General features: G+C 49.2%; 1 protein-coding gene across 4 annotated transcripts; it reads right to left on the bottom strand.

Annotated features, from left to right (window-relative positions):
* Nucleotides 1-249: 249 nt before the first annotated feature.
* On the bottom strand, nucleotides 250-12,562 carry RDH13 (retinol dehydrogenase 13). 4 transcript variants are annotated; one of them, XM_037038099.1, is made up of 7 exons: nucleotides 12,372-12,562; nucleotides 9,879-9,997; nucleotides 7,434-7,589; nucleotides 4,738-4,842; nucleotides 3,706-3,918; nucleotides 2,717-2,818; nucleotides 250-1,245 (listed from the first exon to the last, which is right to left on the bottom strand). In XM_037038099.1, the coding sequence occupies exons 1-7, from the start codon at nucleotides 12,434-12,436 to the stop codon at nucleotides 1,037-1,039; spliced, it is 969 nt and encodes a 322-aa protein (XP_036893994.1). In that variant the 5' UTR covers nucleotides 12,437-12,562; the 3' UTR covers nucleotides 250-1,036. The 4 variants fall into 4 exon arrangements, with proteins under 4 accessions (XP_036893994.1, XP_036893997.1, XP_036893996.1 ...); XM_037038102.1 differs by lacking the exon at nucleotides 12,372-12,562 and adding an exon at nucleotides 11,977-12,035; XM_037038100.1 differs by lacking the exon at nucleotides 250-1,245 and adding an exon at nucleotides 2,162-2,390.
* Between the last annotated feature and the right edge of the window lie 5,822 nt (nucleotides 12,563-18,384).

The raw sequence follows: 18,384 nt of genomic DNA, 5'->3' as shown, positions 1-18,384 counted from the left end.
TTGGTAGATTCTTGTACGTGCCCTGACTGGGAACGGAACCAGCAACCTTGGCATATGGGGTCAGTGCTCTAATCAGCTGAGCTACCGGGCCAGGGCCGCATTTCTAGACGCGTAAACATCTGATTGGTTCACTGGCTTGGTACTATTTAAACTGTTGTCCCTGCTTCACAAAAGGGAAGAAATACATGACTTGTTTTTGTTCGGCTCATTGGCACTTCCCCACATGCGTGAAGGAAGAAAATGAAACCCATGACTCAGCTAGATTTTTTATTATTCTTAAAGAGCAAGTTTGAGAGTTCACAGGGCTAGAGAAGGTCGTGACCCCAGGCATCTTGGGTACTCAGCAGCAGCAGCTGGTGCATTGGTCACTTGTCCGAACCAGGTACGTATCCGCCTGTTCTCTGAATAACTATCCCCCCGACCCCTGCACCTGGCCAGAGTCAGGAACCCTAAGACCTTCAGTAAACATTCCCCAGCAAGAAATGCTCAGCACACCACCCTATGAGGTAGTCAAGAGATTCTGTGCACTTTACAGTTGGAGAAACAGAGGCTCAGAAAGGGGTCTGGAGGTCCCCATAGGGGACCATGAACTTGACCATGTCTGTCCAACCACTTATATTCAACTGCGGCTCACATCAGAGGGAACTGGCTCCTCCCTCGGTAGTTCCCAATTTAGATTCCCAAAATCAGCATCAGATAACCATACTCACCTGTGACAGCCAGATACCCTGCCCCAGCCAGCCCCTGGGTCAGGTACCCCACCTGTAGGCCAAGCCACTATGGCCAGAAAAGAAGGGCAAGTCTGCCACCTAGAGGGTGATGTAAGCATGGCAGCCAGCATTTCACAGTCAATGCTGCCATCTCGTGGCGATTTCTGGCATGGCAGAAACGTTTCTTAATCCTTGGGCTTGGTCAATACCGCCACCTACAGGGTAATGTGGGCATGGCAGTCAGCCTTGGTCTTGCAACTCCATCCTGAGTTCACCACACCTGCTCCCCGGTGATTTGACAGGAGTTGTCCCCACACAGAGAACTCCTAGGACATCTTCAAGCCCACCAAACGGGCACTTTCAGCCCAAAGCCTCCGGGCTACCTCCTCATCCTCAGCCTCGGGGGCTGGAGCCTTCTCTTTGAGTCCATCGAAGTACTTTCCAGAAACGCCCTCAAGTTCCTCCGCCACAGCCAGGTAGGTGCTGGGCTGGGCGGCCAGCTCCGGGCTCTTGACCAACAGCCAGAAGATAGGCCCTGCAATCAGCCCACAGAGCGTTCAGACCACATTCAGGGAGGAAGATACAAAAAAAACCCCTCCACCCCAGCACACAGAGCCCACGGAGGCTAGAAGTTGGCCTGGAATCCCACAGAGCCCACCTCCAGACTTTTACTACTGTGGTTCCCCCCACCAGAAAGTCCCCTAGCCCTTCCCTCCAGAAATAGGTACCAGTCCCAAAGCCACCTCCTCCAGGAAGCCTCCCTGGCTTTTTTTTTTCCTGGGCAAATGGAACCTCTCCTTCCTTTCCATCAGCCCCCCATACCCACCATACCTCATCTTGCTTTACAATAACTTCTATTTATTAAATGTCTCCAGTGCTGGCCTCAGCTCAAGATCCTTGACACCTAGTACCCACTCAGTGAATGTTTTCCAAGATTACAAATGCTGGTTATAAAGTTCTAAGTGCCCTGGCCAGGTGACTCAGTTGGTTAGAGCATCGTCCAGATACACCACAGTTGTGGGTTTGATCCCTGGTCAGGGCACATACAAGAAGCAACCAATGAATGCATAAGTAAGCAGAACAACAAATCACTGATTGCTTCTCTCTCTCTTGCCCCTCCCCACTCCCTCTCCCCATCTCTCTCTCTCTCTCAAAAAAATCTGAGCTAAACACCTGTGCTGGACCTCTTACTGGAGGTCTCATCTAATGCTCCCAGTGACAGTGACGTACGTACTGTTCTGGTTCTCCCTTTGCATGAGGACACTGAGGCTCAGAGAGGTGAAGTTGCTCTCCCAGGGTGGCCCAGCTGGTTCTGGGAGAAGCTGAGGGGACCCTGAACCCAGAGGACTCTGGGAGTTGGCTCCATGCCCCGCACCCCCCTCCCCCACACCAAGAGATATGGCTTTCTCATCAAACGGGCTCTGGCCTGTTTCCTGGGGCTACGCTGAGGCTGGCAGCAATAGACACAGAAAAGTGACCTGTTCTTGGTAGCATAAAAGAGACAGAGGAGGGAGCAGTCTCCGAGGGTGATGTTAAGTTTATGTCAACTGAACTGGGCTAACGGACAACCAGAGAGCTGACAAAGCCTTATTTCTGGGTGTATCTGAGAGGTGAGCATTTGAATCGATAGACTGAGTCAAGGAAACCCAGGTGGGCAGCATCAATCAGTTGAGGGCCAGACTAGAACAAAAAATGTGAGAAAGGGTGAATTTGCTCTTTGCTTGAGCTAGGACGTCCATCTCCTCCTGTGGTCAGACATGGGCACTCCCACCCGACAGACTCAGAGTGTGACTACACCACACACCAGCTTTCCTGGGCCTCCAACATGCTGAAAGCAGATTGTAGGAATTCTCCATAAATTGTGAGCCAATCTCTCCTAATACATCTTTCTAAGTACCTACATGTATATCCCATTGGCCCTAACTAATACCCTAAAGGAGGTTCCCGGGCCTCAAGCAGGAAGGCCAGGGGTTCAGCAAGGGGCCCCAGACCGGGAGGACACTTACCGAGCGTGAAGCTGGAGAAGGCAGATTTATGCATGCCCGTGTGTCTGCCCAGCTCTGTCCTGGCCACACCAGGGTGCAGCGCATTAACGGTCACACCAGTACCTGGGGAGAGAAGGGAAGGATGGAGCAAGGGGCTGGCGAGACAGACGCCAGATTTACTCTTTACCAGGAAGCCTGATGCTGTCCACCCTGAACTCTGGGGCTCCTCTGTTTCCTGCTTTTGAACCCACATCAACCTCTTGATCTGAAACCTCCACACCAGACGGTTTGATCTTGCAAGGCTGCCCTGAGCAGAGCCTCGGAACCTGAATGTGTGTCAAAATCACATCGAGTGCTTGAGAAACCCAGACCACTGGGCCCCACCCCCAGAGGGTCTGAAGCAGTGGGTCAGGGTGGGTCTGACAAGCTCCCAGGTGAGTTAACACATCCTCCACGAGAAAAAAGAGCAAAGGGCAGACTTTTCAACATCAGCACTATTGAGACTGAGATCTGATCATTCTTTAACCCATTCACTGGAGATGCCAAGCTGTATCCCCAGCTTCTGTCCACTAGCTACAAGTAGCAACACCCACCCCCAAAGTGACAGCCAAAAGCGTCTCCAGAGATTGCCCAATTTCCACTGGCCTGGAGCACCAAAGGCTTACGTGCCAGTCCTGGATGGGCAGAGAAAATGTGATTGATTAGTAATGTCTGCTTCAGGCACCAGAGAAGCCTGGTTGTGCGTGATTGATTAGTGATGCCTGCTTCAGGCACTGGCAGCAAGCCTAGCAATATATGTTGATTAGTGATGTCTGCCTCGGGTACCAAAGAAGCTTAGTTATGTGTGTGTTGATTAGTGATGTCTGCTTCAGGCACCAGAGGGGAGCCTAATGGTGCGTCCTGAATTTGCTACTCTATCCTAGAGCCCATGCTTGACCTCCCATCAGCCCAGGGTACCAGCAGGACCGTTCCAGTATCAGAGCCAAGGGAAAAGTAGGTCACACACGCACCTTGCAGCCGCCGGCTCAGCTCCTTGGTGAAGAGGACGAGGGCCAGCTTGCTCTGGCAGTAGGCCGCTTTGGTGTTATACTTCCTCTTTTCCCAGTTCAGGTCATCAAAGTCTATGTGCCCGGCGATGTGGGCCAAGGACGAGAGGTTGATGACCCGTGAAGGAGCTGAGGCCTTCAGCTTGTCCAGAAGTAAGTTTGTCAAAAGAAAGTGACCTGGACAAAAGAAGATGAGAAGGTAACTGTCCTTAAACTCTGACCTGGGGGTATGCTGAGAACATTACCATATCACACCCTCCCCATAACTCATGGTTCTCAACCATAGGCAATATGCTTCCCCCCTCCCCTGCCCCCAGGGAACATCTGGCAATATCTGGAGACAATGTTGGTCATCACCTCAGCAGAAAGTAAGGACACTACTGCCATCTAGTGGGTGGAGGCCAGGAATGCCGCTCAACATCCTACAACACAAAGGACAGCCCCTGCAACAAGGAATTAATTGTCCAGCCCGAGGTCAAGGTCGGCTAGAGAAGAGATTGCCTTCTACCTCCCAAAATCCTTTCCCCACTTCTTATACAGTAAGAGAATTTTTGCCTAGGCCCAAGAAGTCCCAGTAAAAGACTACTTTTCCCAGACTCCTTTGCAGCCAGCTTGGTCATGTGACTGAGTCCCAGACAATAGGTTGTGAATGATGGTAATGTGTGTTAAGAGTTGAGTTGTATCTTTCCACTCCTCCCCCCCAAAAAATATGTTGAAACCCAACCCTCCAGAACCTCAGAATGTGACCTTATTTGGAGATAGGGTCTTACGGAGAGAGGTAAGTTAAAGGTGAAGAGATGGATGGAGGATCTCAAAGACTTTCTGAGTGTCCACAAGGAACAGGCACCTCCCTGAGCTGCTGGGTGACCCCACCGGTGGCCATGTGGCCAACCTGGAGAGTGGAAGAGGGCCCCATCCCAGAGCCTGTGGCTGACCCACTAGGGACCCCGCTGACGCCCCAGGTGGGTGCCAACAATGCACAGCCCACTGCCTCACCCAGGTAGTTCACGCCAAGCTGCATTTCGAAGCCGTCCTCGGTGGTCCAGTGTGGGCACCGCATCACGGCTGCATTGTTGACCAGCACATGCACCCTCTCCTCCTCTGGAAGACAAGGGTCAGGGCAAGCGTGTCAGCTCCAGGCCTGTGCTGGGCTGAACAATGTCCCCAAACGTTTGTGTCCACCCAAAACCTGTGCATGTGACCTTTCTTTGGAAACCGAGTCTTTGCAGAAGTAATCGAGTAAAAGTGAGGCCACAGGGTGGGCCCTCATCCAACGTGACTGGTGTCTTCATAAGGGAAATGTGTGGCCCTGACTGGTGTGGCTCAGTGGATTGAGCACCGACCTGAGAACAGAATGGTCGCCAGTTCGATTCCCAGTCAGGGCACATGCCTGGGTTGCAAGCCAGGTCCCCAGTAGGGGGCGCACAAGAGGCAACTGATTGATCGCACATCAGTGTTTCTCTCTCTCTCTCTCTCTTTCTCCCTCCCTTCCCCTCTCTCTAAAAAGTAAATAAATAAAATCTTTTTTTTTAAAGGGAAGTTTGGACACAGACATATACACAGGGAGACCGTGGTGTGATGATGGAAGGACAGTGGGGACGCAGCTACAAGCTGAGGGATGTCAGGCTGGACAGCCACCACCAGAGGCTTAGGGGATCAGAGAGCATTCGACTCACACAGCCCTGCCGACCCCTGGTCTCGGACTTCTGGCCACATGCTGGGCAGCTTGAACAAAGGAAACCTACCATCCCCCAGTTCTGGAGGCTGGACATCCAAGATCAAGGCGTCAGGGGCTGGTGTGCTCTGAGACCGTGAGGCAAAATCCGTTCCCTGCCTCTCTGCTCAGCGGGTAGACAGGAGTCTCTTTCCTGTGTCCCCACAGGGTCGTCCCTCTGGGAGTCCGTGTCCTGATCTCCGAAGGACACCGGTCAGACTAGGTCAGGGCCCACCCTAATGGCCTCATTTTCACTTGATGACCTCTGTAAAGACCCCATCTCTAAGGACACATCTGGCCCATCTTTTGGGGGGACGAGACATGAGCGAATCCATAACACTCCCAAAGCGGTTTTTAGGGTCCATAGAAATAACCACTCGGTCCCCTAGCACCTAATACACAGTCTCTCTTTCGTCCCCTACTTCCAGGGAAGGGAGTGTAATACGGCCATCAGGAACACAAGAAGCTGGGAAGCCCATCAGATGGGGGTTCAAATCCCCACCTCTACCCTGAGCAGCTCTCGGCCAAGTCACACAGCGCCTCTGTGACACAGTTTCCCCCTCTGCGATCCTTCCTGAGTGTTATTAATCTGTGTTGTTAAAATAAAGAGCAGTAGCTATGTTTTCACAACCGAAGCTTCACGATATGGGGCAGGGAGCTGGGGAGGTTAAAAGTGCCTTCCTTGGGGTTGGTGTGGAATCAATGGTGTTTAGTTCTTTATTGTTCGGGACTTTATTCCATAAGGAACATGTATTTCTTTGCATTAGGGGCGTTTTTTTTAAGTCTATAAATGTTTATTTGTTCTCTCCTGAGTCACAGCTCCTGGGTCTCCCAGCCTGCTTTCCTGCTTTTATTTAGCACAGAGCTGGGTAAAGAGGATGGGGCTCTCTCCAAGATCCGCAGACACCGTCACATGGAACAAAAAAAAAACAGGAGAATAGACGTCCACGGCAGCCCCAGAAAAGCTGGAAGCCAAGCAGCCAACCTGTCAGAGCCACGCAAGGAACCACAATGTTGTCACAAGCAAAGAATAAAGAAATACAATGTAGCCACAATGTTGTCACAAGCAAAGAATAAAGAAATACAATGTAGCCGCAAGAACAAGGAAGCTCTGCCTGCGAGCCTGGAAGAGAGAACCAGGGGGAAAGAGCTAGGTGTAGTACCAGGTGTGCAACAGGCTCAGTCTGTCCCCAAAGACCAAGGGGCGGCCATACTCCTGCCTGCGTAATAAAGGCATGAAATGTAGGACACGCAGGCATTGCGCACATGAGGAAGGTGGCTGAGAGCTAGGGGCGGGCATGGCAGGGAGACACTTGGCCGCCGCCTCTTTTGCACTTTCTGAACATTTAATACAGTCAACGTTATTTTATTCCTATTCAAAAAAATTAATATGTGAACAGTTCTCCAGATGCCAGGCATGAAGCGAAATGAATGAGTCACCGATCAAGGTGACAAGTGCAGAAAAACTCAAGCCTGATCCTTGGATTTGCGAAAAGAAACACCCAGCAAAGAAAGTGGGAGGTCTGGGGACTTGGCAGTGTGCCTGTGGGTCCCCCGGTGGTGGAGGGATTGTCACAGCCATGCTCGGGGGCTCCTTGGAGGTGCAGCCTGAATCTGACTCACCTGTGTGCCCCTGGCGTCACCATCACCAGAGACAGAAAGCCTCAGGAGACAATGGACAATGGATCAGTGTCTCTGCCCTTTTGGCCTCTTTTGCCTAAAGGGTTTTTTGTTTTTTAGAGGGAGAGAAACATCAATGTGTGGTTGCCTCTCACGCGCCCCCTAGTGGGACTTGGCCTGCAACCCAGGCATGTGCCCTGACTGGGAATCGAACCGGCGACCCTTTTGGTTTGCAGTCCAGTGCTCAGTCCACTGAGCCACACCAGTCACGGGTGAACCAAGCCTGGTTTAATTCCAGACTCCTCAGAGCCTGGCCACCTGAGACCTCACCCCACACAGCCAGCACCCGCCCTCCTACCTTCGATGATTTTCGCAGCAAACTCTCGGATGGACTTCAGAGAGGCCAGGTCCAGGTGGCGTGCATTGACGCTGTGATTCAGGGTCTCCCCTCGAATGTCCTTGGCCGCCGCCTCACACTTCTCCATGTCTCGACAGGCCAGGATGATGTTGCCTCCTGGAAGCCCAGAATAGGGGGAAAAAAATTTTTTTTTAAAGATCCACTCCTAGGTATGTATATACCCAGTACAAATGAGAACATAAGCCCTCACAAAAATGCAGACACACATGTTCACAGAAGCACTATTCACAACAGCCCAGAGGTGGAAACAACCCAAGTGTCCATCAACGGATGAATGGATAAACAACATACAATGTGTCCATGCAGTGGAATATTACGCAGCCATGAAAACGGAAGGGAACCCTGACACCTGCTGCAACACAGAACTTGATGCTGAGGGAAAGAAGCCACACAGCAAAGGACACATTCCATATGATTCTATTTCTATGAAATGTCCAGAACAGGCAAATCTACGGAAGGAAGATTCATGATTTTCTACGGAAGGGTGGGGGACAGGGGGGAGAATAAGGGAAGTGAGGTTTTGGGGTGATAAAAATGTTCCAATTGAAAGTGGCAACAGTTACACAACTCTGAATATGCTAAAAATCCTTGAAGTGTATACTTTAAACAGATGAAATCTCAATACATCTGTAAAAATAGATGGTTGTGGGTTTTTTTATTTTTTATTGAGTTTCTTTGTTTTTAGAGAGGGGAAGGAAGGCAGAAAGGGAAGGAGAGAAACTTCAATGTGTGGTTGCCTCTCATGCGCCCCCTACTGGGGACCTGGCCCGCAACCCAGGCATGTGCCCTGACTGGGAACAGAACCAGCAACCCTTTGGTTCAAAGGTTAGTGCTCAATCCACTGAGCCACACCAGTCAAAGTGGGGTGGGTTTTTTTTGTTGTTGTTTTGTTTTGTTTTTTAATTGGACAAGCGAGAACAGGAAACAGGGATTGAGGACCATGCGGATCTGTGTGGCGTATCCCGCCCACAGGGCACCCAGCTGCCTCCTACGTATCCCCCTGCCCCCTCACATGGCTCAAAACAGACTCACTGGGCCCCCCCCCCCCGCAATCTGTATATCTTCCTAGTGACAGCAGGGTCCCCAGGACGGCCATGGGTGCGTCTGACAATTTCCCTTCTCACCTTCTCCTGGGAGGAGCACATGTGGGAACCTCACGTGGCCGGGGGCTGTCCATCACAGTCCCCCACCATGCTGAGGCTGTTGAATTTAAATGAATTAAAAGTAAATCGCAAGGCCCTTGGCCAGGTAGCTCAATTGGTTGGAGCAGCATCCCCAAAAGCCAAGGTTTCAGGTTCACTCCCCAATCAGGGCACATACAAGAATCAACCAATAATGCCCTGGCTGGTGTAGCTCAGTGGATTGAGTGCGGGCCTGCGAACCACACGGCGGGGGTGGACGCACAGCTCAGGCCTGGGTCCCCACCAGGGACCCGTTCCGTTCCCCTGGCCGCCACCACTCAACAAGCCCAGGGAGCTCCTGCTGTCCTCTGGGCCTCTCACCTGCCTCGGCCTTCCCGCCCTGGCTGACCAGCCCGGGCCTTCCAGCTGCTGAGGCCGAAACCCCTGGCTCCACCCTTTCTCACACCTGGCCCCCCGGACACCCTGTTCATTCCAACTTCAAAAGTGATCCTCAAGCAATGAGGAGGGCCCATGGGATTCCTCCAAAACCCCATTTGGACCTTGAGAAAAACGCTGAAACATCCCAAATCCAAGGGCACCTGGAAGAGCCTGAAGCCAGGTCTTGACCCTGACCTCCAACCGAGGCCCCAAGCCAGCCACTAGGACTGAGTCCACCCATGGTAAGAGAGAGTGAGGCCAGCACAGATAAAAAAACAAAACCTCGGCCCCCATTGAGACCCTGAACACCCCCACCCTCTCCCAGGGCTTAGGGCTTACCTGAGACTAATGTAATATTAAATATTTGCTGTCTTTAAAAAAAAAAAAAGAGAGGTGAAGCCCTATGTTTTCTCCTTGAGACTCAGGGTGTGAGTTGGGTTCCTGCCGCTGGGAACGAAAAGAATCAAACGACCTGACATCCCTCTAAAAGAACCCTCCACTGCCAGTGTCACACCCTGAGCCTCGAGCAGAGAACACAGGGCTCCCCCCTTTTTTCCCCAAAGACAGCAGACATTCAATATTACACTAGTCTCAGCATAGTGATTAGACGTGTGTACACCTCACAGAAGTGATCCCCGCGGGAAGCCTAGTGCCCACCTGACACCACACCTGGTGATTACACTGTTATTGACTCTATTCCCTGTGCTGGGCTTTACATCCGTGTAAATGTTCTGTAACTGCCTATTTGTGCTGCTCAGTCCCTTCCCCTCTCCCCCCTCCCCCCACCCCGCTCAACCCCATACACTCCTGCCACCGAGACCCTCACCTCTCCGCGCCAACTCCAAGGCGGTCTGCTTCCCAATACCAGTGTTGGCGCCCGTCACGATGACCGTCTTCCCCTGAATGGTGGCCTTGCTCGGACAGATCCCGCCAGCGACATAGTCCCTGAAGGCAAGAAACATCGCGGTCAGTTCCATCTGTCTGTCCACTCACCACGGGTGGCCCCCGCGGCTTCGATCCTGGGCAAATGACCCCTCCGAGCGCGTGTTTCCCCAGCATGAACTCCATGAAGCCATTGTCACGTTGCAGGCGGAGGGTGGGGCACAGCCTGGTGTGCAGGAGCCTCCAGGCTGTGACATGAGTCATTTTATGAAGACACACTGTATTCGCTTCCTGTGGCTGCTGTAACAAATGGTTAAAACCAGGCAGGTGTAGTCTCCTCCAGTTCTGCCAGTCAGGCTCCCCAAATGGGTCTCACGGGGCTAAAATCCAGGTACCAGGCTGTATTCTTTTTTCTCAGGGCTCTTGGGCAGTTTCTGGTACTCTTCCCCCATTCTTTGGCTCCATGTTCCCTCCCTCCTCTTCAAGATTCTGACCCTGATTCTCCTGCCTCCCTCTCTCACAAGGACCCTTGGGATGTAAGTCACCAGGATCACCCAAGGTCATCTCCCATCTCAAGGTCCCTAACTCAATGTCATCTGGTTCTAAGCATTAGGGTGTACATGACCTTGGGGGCCATGAAAATGCTGCTAGGTCTGTAATACCCAGAGGCTAAAAACTGGACATGACCCCATGTCACCCTTAGGGGACTAGCCAAATAAACAATGCCACCTCAACACAAGAGGAGACCACTGTCAAACATCGTAGCCACTGGCCACCTGAGGCTGTTGAATTTAAATGAATTAAAAATAAATCGCAAGGCCCTTGGCCAGGTAGCTCAGTTGGTTGGAGCAGCATCCCCAAAAGCCAAGGTTTCAGGTTCACTCCCCAGTTAGGGCACATACAAGAATCAACCAATAATGCCCTGGCTGGTGTAGCTCAGTGGATTGAGCCCAGGCCTGCAAACCACACGATCTCAGTTCGATTCCCAGTCAGGGCACATGCCTGGGTTGCAGGCCAGGTCCCCAGTAGGGGGCATGCAAGAGGCAACCACACATTAAAGTTTCTCTTCCTTTTTCTCCTTCCCTTCCCCTTTAAGATAAATAAAATCTTAAAAGAATCAACCAATGAACACATCAATAAGTGGAACAACAAATCAGTGTTTCTCTCTCTCTCTCTCTTTCTCCCTCCCTCTCTCCCTCCCTCTCCTCTATCTCTCTTTAAAAAAGGAATAAATTTTAAAATTTTAATAAATAAATAGCCATACTCCCCACCCACCAGGCACTTGGTTTCTGTTTTGGTTTTTTTTTTCATTTTTATTACATCGTTTAGCTTTTTCAGAATTGAAAGTCAACAGTATGAATAAAAACAAAAACAGTGGCCAATGGATTTTATTATAATCATTTTATATTATTTATTCCATTTTCTAGAGCTTTCCATAAAAAAGCCAGTTCATATTTCAGAGCAGTAGTTTAATAAATTAATAAATATAAAGAACAAGGAGCCAGCTAACTAGGTGAAAAGGACGGTATCAGATCAGAAGGAACAAGTTCAAAATGCAGCCTCATCATAGGGCAGATAAATAAACCCAAAGGTAATTATTCAAACACACTCACAGTCTATCCTACATGCTCTTTGAAAAAATAATAATAATTCAATTCCAATTACTTTCTGGTCGAACTCCCAATCTCTTTTCTTGTATAACGAATAAAATTACATATGGCTAATCCTTTTTTTCTAATCGTTGTGAGAACACTTTGCATATTGTTAACTATAAGCGGAACGTAAGCACACTCTTGGTGCTCAGCAGCCACACGTGACACTATGTGAACAAAAGGTAATCCAGGCAGGTGGCCTGACCGGGAATCAAACCTACCACCTTTCAATTTACCAAAGGTCGCTCTGGTAAATTGCACAGCATGAACAGAGGCACTTCCATCCACACAGAAAGTTCTACCGAACAGCGCTGCTGTAGATTATTTGCTAGCTGGTTTGTGTGTGTGTGTGTGTGTGTGTGTGTGTGTGTGTGTTTTAAGTGAACTCACCTAGGAAAGACAAAAACTATGTCTACATCCCATGCATTACGAGCTTTTCGTTTGCCAAGCTGGACAATTCTATTTGTTTCTGTAATTTCGGATAAGAAAGCTTAGGTGGCATATATTTTCCTTGCTCCCGGGTCAGCTGGGGATATAGGGGAACTGCTCATTAAATATTTGCTAAATGAATTAATTCATTACTTAAAAGTCCGGAAGCAACTAGGTCAAAATGTTTACTAGGGCCCGGAACCGCCCCTTCCCCGGGGTGACCTTGACGGTGACCTGCCATCGCGGGGTTCAGGTTTGTCCTCACGTTCTCTGGGGTGAGCTGGTAGGCGAAGGGTTGGTGGTCTCCACCCGGCCTTCTCTCCCTGGGCTTCGGATGGAGACCAGCACATACTCACCGGAGCAGCACAGCGCCACCCACCGCCGTGCCCAGCAGCGACGCCGGCAAGAGGTAGCGGTTCATGACAGGCGGGAGCTGGACCCAGCGCGAGCCGGACAGCAGATCAGCCGCCCCAGTAGCTCCAAGGAGCCGGGGGTGCCTGAAATCCACGTGGGAAAGGGCAATCGCTACTTAAACTGGCGGCTTCCTGAAAGGGGCGGGGGCGGGACACGGACGGGGCGGGGCTTCCAGGGTGGGACCTATGGGGATGGGCCGTGAGCGCTTCTACTTCTGGGAATGGTAGTTTACGGGGCTGGGGGTGTGGTCACGGCTAGGGTTCGGTGATTTGGGCGGGGCCTACGCGCTGTTGGGATTACGTCACACTCGTTCTGCTACACAGGGCCGCGCGGTTCTACAATGAAACCAGAATCCCAGTCCTGCAGCGGCCGCTTCAGGACTGTTACTCTGGGGGTCTTTCAACTCTATCAGCCTCTTCCCTCGTCCAAAAATGTGTACACATTGGTTTGGCCAACCAGCTAAGCCCTGTGTGGCTTAGTTGGTTGGAGCGATCTCTGGTAAATTGAAAGGTGGTGGGTTTGATTCCCGGTCAGGACACCTGCCTGGATTGCCTTGTTCGCCCTGGTCGGGGCGCGTGGGAGAGGCAACAGATGGATGTTTCTCTCTTACATCAATGTTTTTCTCCCTCTCCCTCTCCTTCTCCCTTCCCTGCTCTCTAAAAATAAATAATAATTATTTAATTAAATACTACCTTCCTCGTAGACTCTATGACTGAAGTTTAGAATTCCTACTAGCCTAGGGTTCGCACACTCCCGGGTCTGAGGGAGGAGGGGCTGGAGCCTGGACTCCTGGACCTCAGAGAGAAGGGCTGGGCGTTTTGACTCAGGGATAAGGGACCATGTAGCCAAACACTAAGGACCGGTGCTGTATGATCCCAATTACATGACACGGCATGAAAGACAATACAATATGAAAGAATGGACATTAGTGGTTGGGGCAGAAGAAATGCGGGAAGTGATTCTTGGAAAGGGAACTTTTGGGGGGTTTGAAAATAGTCTCTGTCTTCATCCTGCTGTTGGTTATATACCTGACCACATATGTTTGTCAAATCTTATCAGAACATTCACTTAAAAATAGTGAACATCACCCTCCCTGGTGTAGCTCAGTGGATTGAGCACTGACCTACAAACCAAAGGGTCGCTGGTTTGATTCCCAGTCAGGACACTAGCCTGGGTTGCAGGCCAGGATTCCAGCAGGGGGCGCGCAAGAGGCAACCACACATTGATGTTTCTCTCCCTCTCTTTCTCCCTCCCTTCCCCTCTCTCTAAAAATAAATAAAATATTTTTTAAAATAAAATGAAATATAAAATAGTGAATGTTATTGTGTGTAAATTATACTGTGATAAAGCTGACTAAAAAGAAAAACAACACTCTAGAGGTTTTTAGTAATTTTGTTTTGGAAATTATTTGGCCTCAATACTTTGTTTAATTTATGACTGGATGCTGTTAGTCAGCAATCAACAGGCATACTTGAGAATTCTTTGAAGTGAGAAATATCTAACTGGTAAATTATTTTTAACGATCCCAAGAGGTTTTTGAAAATTGGCTTGGACAATAAAGTTGATGAGTGCTCTATTTTCCAGCTACGGAATGAAATGTGTTCACTTTGGTTCTAGAGCTTTTATAACTTCGAGCTAGTGATTTTTTTTTTTTTACTTGGAGAAGTTTGTCTTATTTCTGAGTGCCCTGGAAAGCCCAAAGGGAACACAACAGCCCTGGATACAGGATCTATAATCAGAAACTCAGCCTAGGAATAAGGGAAGACTTCCCAGAGAAAGGAAAACCTGAATAGGGTTTTGAAGTATGAGTAGGAGTTCTTCAAATGGACCAAGTAGAACAGTGGAATAGCATATGCAAAAGCTAGGAGTCATGAGGAATTTGCTTTGAGAGTGACCGATGTTTGAGACGGTAGAAGGATGGCTCAAAGAGGGAGGCGGCTGGCAAGACGTGGCTGAAGAGAAAAACAAATTAATAGCAAGAATACCAGATCCTATGTATTGATTACCTAGTATGTGCTAAGTATTTAATCTACACAACAAACCAAAGAATAGGTTTGCTGCGGATGTAGGAAGGGTGAGAGGCCTCTCCCCTTTCTGAGATCATGGGAACTCAGGGCTCTTGGGCCATGGAGGGGCAAAGCCAGGGAAAGGACAAGGTTACATGGAGGCTTTGGTAAGGAACTCCAGACATGGCCCCTGACCAGGTAGTTCAGTTGGGTAGAGTGTCATCCCCATGCACCAAGGTGCAGGTTCGATCTCCAGTGAAGGCACATATGAGAATCAACCAATGAATACATAAATGAGTGGAAAAACAAACTGATGTTTCTCTCTCTCCTTTCCTCTCTCTCTAAAATCAATAAATTAAAAAACAAAAATAAAAACCCCAGACAGGGCTAAACAGATTTTATTTCACATTTCTGACCCACCTCTTCTCAGATGTATACGTTGATGAGTGACTTCCCCTCTCTCAACTTCTGGCTCTTCTTGCCCACCCAAATGACAAAGAGTTGGTCTCCTTAATATGCAAAGAGTTTTCATGAATCAATAAGAAAAAAAAAGCTCACCCCCAACAGGGAGAGGGGAGCACAGACAAAGGGTATGATGGGCAATTTGCAAAGAAAATTAGCAAGCATAATGAAACTCCTTAGAGTTACTGGGAATCAAAGAAATGTTGGTTAAGATAATAACAACATATTTTTCACCTGCCAGATTGGCAGATTGAGACCACAATAATACTGAGTGTTGTTAGCAAGGATGTGGAAAAACAGGTACTCGTCCCTGTCAGTGGGAGTGTCGACTAGTAGAGCCTTCCTAAAAGGCCATTCCAATACAGGGCAACACTATCTGTGTACATCTTTGACCCAGCCTTCCCCTTGGAAGAGCTTACACAACTAATCGGTCATTGGGAAAGAAACAGAGGTAGGAAAATGCTCCTCACAGCCCTGTCTCTCGGCCATAGCATCACACTAGACACAGATGCTATCAGCTTCACTGTCTGTCAGTAGGAGAGTGGTCCCACTCTCTCCCACGCCCATCCCTACGCTCCTTCTACAACAAATATCTAATGAGCACCTGCTGAGTCCCAGGCATTGAACGTGGCATTGGGAATTCGGCCTTGAGACACACGGGGTCCTCGTCCTCCTCACAGATCCCCTGACGCACACGGTAAAAGTTACTGTGCCTGTACGTGTTTCAGGAAGGACTCTGTCTACAACTTCATGAGGCTCAAACGTTTAAGCACATCCGTGAGTTCCTTCCTTAAGCGCCAATACAGGTGGGGGCAGGGGAAGCAGACTGACTCTGTTTTTAAGTTTATATAGTAATGAGCATATTTTTATTTTTTCTTATAATTATTTAGTGATTGATTTTAGGGGAAGAGAGAGAGAGATCGATTTGTTGTTCGCTTATTATTATTGATGCATTCATTGGTTGACTCTTGGATGTGTCCTGATTGAGGGTGGAACTGGCAACCTTGTCATATCGGAACAAGGCTCTAACTTACTGAGCTACCCAGCAGGGGAAAGGTGCACATTTTTAGAGTAAAAGACAGGATTCTATAATATTATGCATGGGCTAAATACTATGGGACAGGGCTAAAAATAAGGACAGCTTTTAAAAATAAAAACCCCTTCCCTGGCTGGTGTGGCCCTGTGGATTGAGCACCAGACTGCAAACCAAAGGATCACTGGTTCAATTCCTGGTCAGGGCACATGCCTTGGTTGTGGGCTGGGTCCCCAGTGGGGGGCGCACAAGAGCCAGCCACACATTGATGTTTCTCTCCCTCTCTTTCTCTCTCCCTTCCCCGCTCTAAAAAATAAGTAAATAAAATCTTTTTCAAAAAGAAATAAAAGTTTAAACCCCACGTGATGGGTTCAAATGCTGACTCTCTGGATCCTGAATACAGCATTTTCTCTCTGTGAATGTTTCTCCTAATATCATCTCCCTTTCAGGCAGGGNGGTCCCCAGTGGGACCCAGCCACACATTGATGTTTCTCTCCCTCTCTTTCTCTCTCCCTTCCCCGCTCTAAAAAATAAGTAAATAAAATCTTTTTCAAAAAGAAATAAAAGTTTAAACCCCACGTGATGGGTTCAAATGCTGACTCTCTGGATCCTGAATACAGCATTTTCTCTCTGTGAATGTTTCTCCTAATATCATCTCCCTTTCAGGCAGGGTTCAGCAAAGATTTTGTGCAAAGGGCCAGAAAGCAGGAGAGCATCCTCGGACCGTACGCAAACAAATGAGCATGGCTGTGTTCCGGTAAAACTTTACTCCCAAAAGCAAGGGGAGGGCTGTGGTTTGCTGGCCCCTAGTACTGAGTCTGGAAGGTTGACATGCAAGAAGGGCCTAACCTACAGTGAGGGCCAGAGCGTTGCTGGCTGTTCCTGTTATTTTAAGGAGAACAATGCACACTGAGGAACTCCTACCTGATTCCCAGGCACACCCGAGATGTTTAGAATCTCTCCTTGGACTCCAGGTAGGCAATATACATGTTTATCACTGCGGATGTTCTTACTACATTCTTGCCCTGGCTGGCGTGGCTCAGTGGACTGAGTGCTGGCCTGCAAGCCCAGAGGTCACGGGTTTAATTCCTGGTCAGGGCATGTGCCTGGGTTGCCCCATTTGGGCCAGGTCCCCAGTTGGGGGCCTGTGAGAGGCAACGGATTTGATCAATGTATCTCTCACACATGGATGTGTCTCTCCTGCTCTCTTTCCCTTCCCCTCGCTCTAGAATAAATGAAATATTTTTTTAAAAAAATAAAAATAAATTCCTAAGTGTTTGGGTGCTGTCCCAGGTGCTAAGAAGAATCTCCCACAATGCCCTCTGTTTTCTCCATCAGGAGACTTAGGGCACCCAATTCCCTCTCTCTCCCCCTCTCTCTGTCTCTCTCTCTCTCTCTCTCTCTCTCTCAAAATCTGTTGTTTCTAGGAAATATATAAAGTTTTCAGGGGTCAAGGTATAACAAGTATGCAATGACACACAGTTGAGAAAAAAGGAGTGTATTAGGGAAAGACAGAGAGAAGGATAAAGCAAAAGTCTTTATGTTCACCGCTAACCTCAGGCACATCTGGCTTTAGTACATGGGAAAATTTTTTTGCATTCTTTCACAACTTTTCTCAAGTCTGAAAGGAATTCAGACTTGACCAAGAGGACATCTATGAGCCTCAAAAACGCTACAGGGTCCCCCAGCACACAATTCCATTTGTGTGAAATGTCCAGAATGGGCAAATCCAGAGGCACAAAGCAAAGGGTGGTGTCCAGGGACTGGGGGCAGGGAGGCCCAAGGAGCGACTGCTAATGGGTATGATGGAAGTTTATTCTGGGTGACGGGAAAGCGTTTAGGAACCAGGTGAAGGTGCTGGGTGCACTACATCGCGGGCGCACTAAATGCTACTGAGTTGTTCCCTTTAAAAGAGGCAAATTTGCCCTGGCTGGTGTAGCTCAGTGGATTGAGCGCGGGCCTATGAACCAAGGGATTGCAGTTCAATTCCCAATCAGGGAAGATGCCTGGGTTGTGGTCCGGTTCCCAACAGGGGGCGCAAGAGAGGCAACCATATATTGATATTTCTTTCCCTCTCTCCCTCTCTTCCCCTCTAAAGATAAATAAATAAAATATTTTAAAAAATAAAATAGGTAAATTTATGTCCGTTTTTCAAAATACTTTCTTAAAGATTTTATTTATTCATTTTCAAACACAGGAGAAGGAAAGGAGAAAGAGAAACAGACATGTGCCCTGACCGGGAATTGAACCAGCAACCTTTTGGTTAGCAGGCCTGTGCTCAATCAACCCACTGAGCTACACCAGCCAGGGACAGTTTTCCAAAATACTTGATCAAAACACTTCTATAGAGCCCTCGGCCCCTCTGATCCGTACAGAGACCCCGGGAGCCCAGGGTGGCCCTCATTACCTCTGTGACTGCCTGTCCCATGGCTCACGCCTCACCACCACCCCCCC

The sequence above is a fragment of the Sturnira hondurensis genome, unplaced genomic scaffold (assembly GCF_014824575.4).
Source record: "Sturnira hondurensis isolate 20B ecotype Veracruz unplaced genomic scaffold, ASM1482457v3 Scaffold0024124, whole genome shotgun sequence".
Taxonomy (NCBI): Eukaryota; Metazoa; Chordata; class Mammalia; order Chiroptera; family Phyllostomidae; genus Sturnira; species Sturnira hondurensis.
Note: the sequence above shows the minus strand (reverse complement) of the source record. Positions and strands in the feature narration are given on the sequence as shown.